Raw genomic sequence first — 1,538 nt, forward strand, 5'->3', positions numbered from 1 at the left:
AAGCTCAACAGTGTAGAAAAAAAATCAGAAACAAAGCAATAAAGAGAATTAAATCAGTAAACTTAGAAACAAAAGTACATCCATATCATCAAAGACTCCCGCAATACAGCATAGAATGCCCCAGCAAATCATAAGCAAAGAAACAGATATTAACCCTTAGTCCAACTTACCCAGTAAACACAAGAAATATACACCAACTATGGGTGTAAGTCTATATGTGTGTATATACTGGCAATTATAAATATAAATTCATCTGTTATTATTATTTCTTTTTTACATTTCACTGCAAAAAAGCAGTTCATTACCATCATCATCACAGTGCAAGCCCAGGTGCACACACAGAGAGTCTCCAAGAACATACACACACACACAATGGAGTAGCAATAATAATTATTATAGGATAAACATAGATAGCAAAAAAACACAAAAAACACACATTAACATTAAGAAACAAAAAAGAAGAGAAATCCCAACAGGTGAAAGATTAGTTAGACTGTAGAGATGCATGCAAGAAAAAAAAGAAAAAAGAAAGGATGACCTTAGTCACACCACACAATCACCACACAATCAGCACACAAGAATACAGGACAGTGTAACCACAATCAGTAGTGGCACACGCACCCACACAGAACTGCTGATACTGCTGCTGCTGTCTGCATCACCCTTCTTGTTGTTTGTGAGTCCAGGAGGAAGTGTTGATGTTGTTGTAGTAGTGGTGGTTGATTCCTCCTCAGTGAGTGTATTGGTAGTGTCACGGTTCGTGTTCACTGAGGTATTCGTTGTTGGTTCTGCAATTTCTCCATCCTCGGTGTTACCTGTAGTCTCACTCCCTGCCGCTGGAGGTTCATTCCCGGTCGTTGTGGTTATTGATCCTCCATTAGTTGGTGTGGCTGAAGTACTGGGAGAAGGTTCAGTTCTGTTGCTGTCAGAGGATGTATCTGCGGAATGTGTATTGGGTGACGTAGAAGAGGATAAAGATGATGTGATACGATCTTCTTGAGGTTGTCCATTATTGCCGGCTGGACCGGCTTCACCTTGACTACCATTTTCCACGTTAAGAGTCTGTTTGCTTTCAGGTCCACTTGCCTTCGCATCGCTTGCAGAATGGGATAAGTCTTTACTGACTGATGCTAGTCTCTCATTTTCTTTAGGTTCCCCTTCCTTCCCAGTCGACCCGTCTTTCACTTTACCTTCAGCCGTCCCTTGAGCTTCTTCTCTCTGCTTTTCTGCCATGGTATCAGGAGGATCAGAAGTAGTGGATTGACTAGGTCACACTGAGGACGTTGTTTGTCGAACTGTATTATCTCCGGTGTTTAAGTTTTTCCTTTCATCACCTTTTGGAACCGAATCTCCTGCGGTTTGGTTTTTGCAAGAATCACTTTCCGTTTGATCATCAGCGCAATGTTTAGAACTTTCTGTCGCCAAATCGTCTTGCCCAGTATGAGCCTCAGACTCCAAAGCTCTTGGACCACCCAGTGCACCGCTATCCTGAGGTTCTACACTTTGAGCTGCAAGCACAGAAACGCAAACGCAACAGA

General features: G+C 42.1%; 1 protein-coding gene across 1 annotated transcript; it reads right to left on the minus strand.

Moving 5' to 3' along the window:
• Positions 1 to 567: 567 nt before the first annotated feature.
• Positions 568 to 1,233, minus strand: TM35_000671220 (uncharacterized protein; the record flags this gene model as incomplete). Its single annotated transcript, XM_029031142.1, has 1 exon — positions 568 to 1,233. One exon carries the CDS (start codon positions 1,231 to 1,233, stop codon positions 568 to 570), a length of 666 nt encoding a protein of 221 aa, XP_028877582.1.
• Between the last annotated feature and the right edge of the window lie 305 nt (positions 1,234 to 1,538).

The sequence above is a fragment of the Trypanosoma theileri genome (assembly GCF_002087225.1).
Source record: "Trypanosoma theileri isolate Edinburgh chromosome Unknown TM35_Tth_67_V1, whole genome shotgun sequence".
NCBI lineage: Eukaryota > Euglenozoa > Kinetoplastea > Trypanosomatida > Trypanosomatidae > Trypanosoma > Trypanosoma theileri.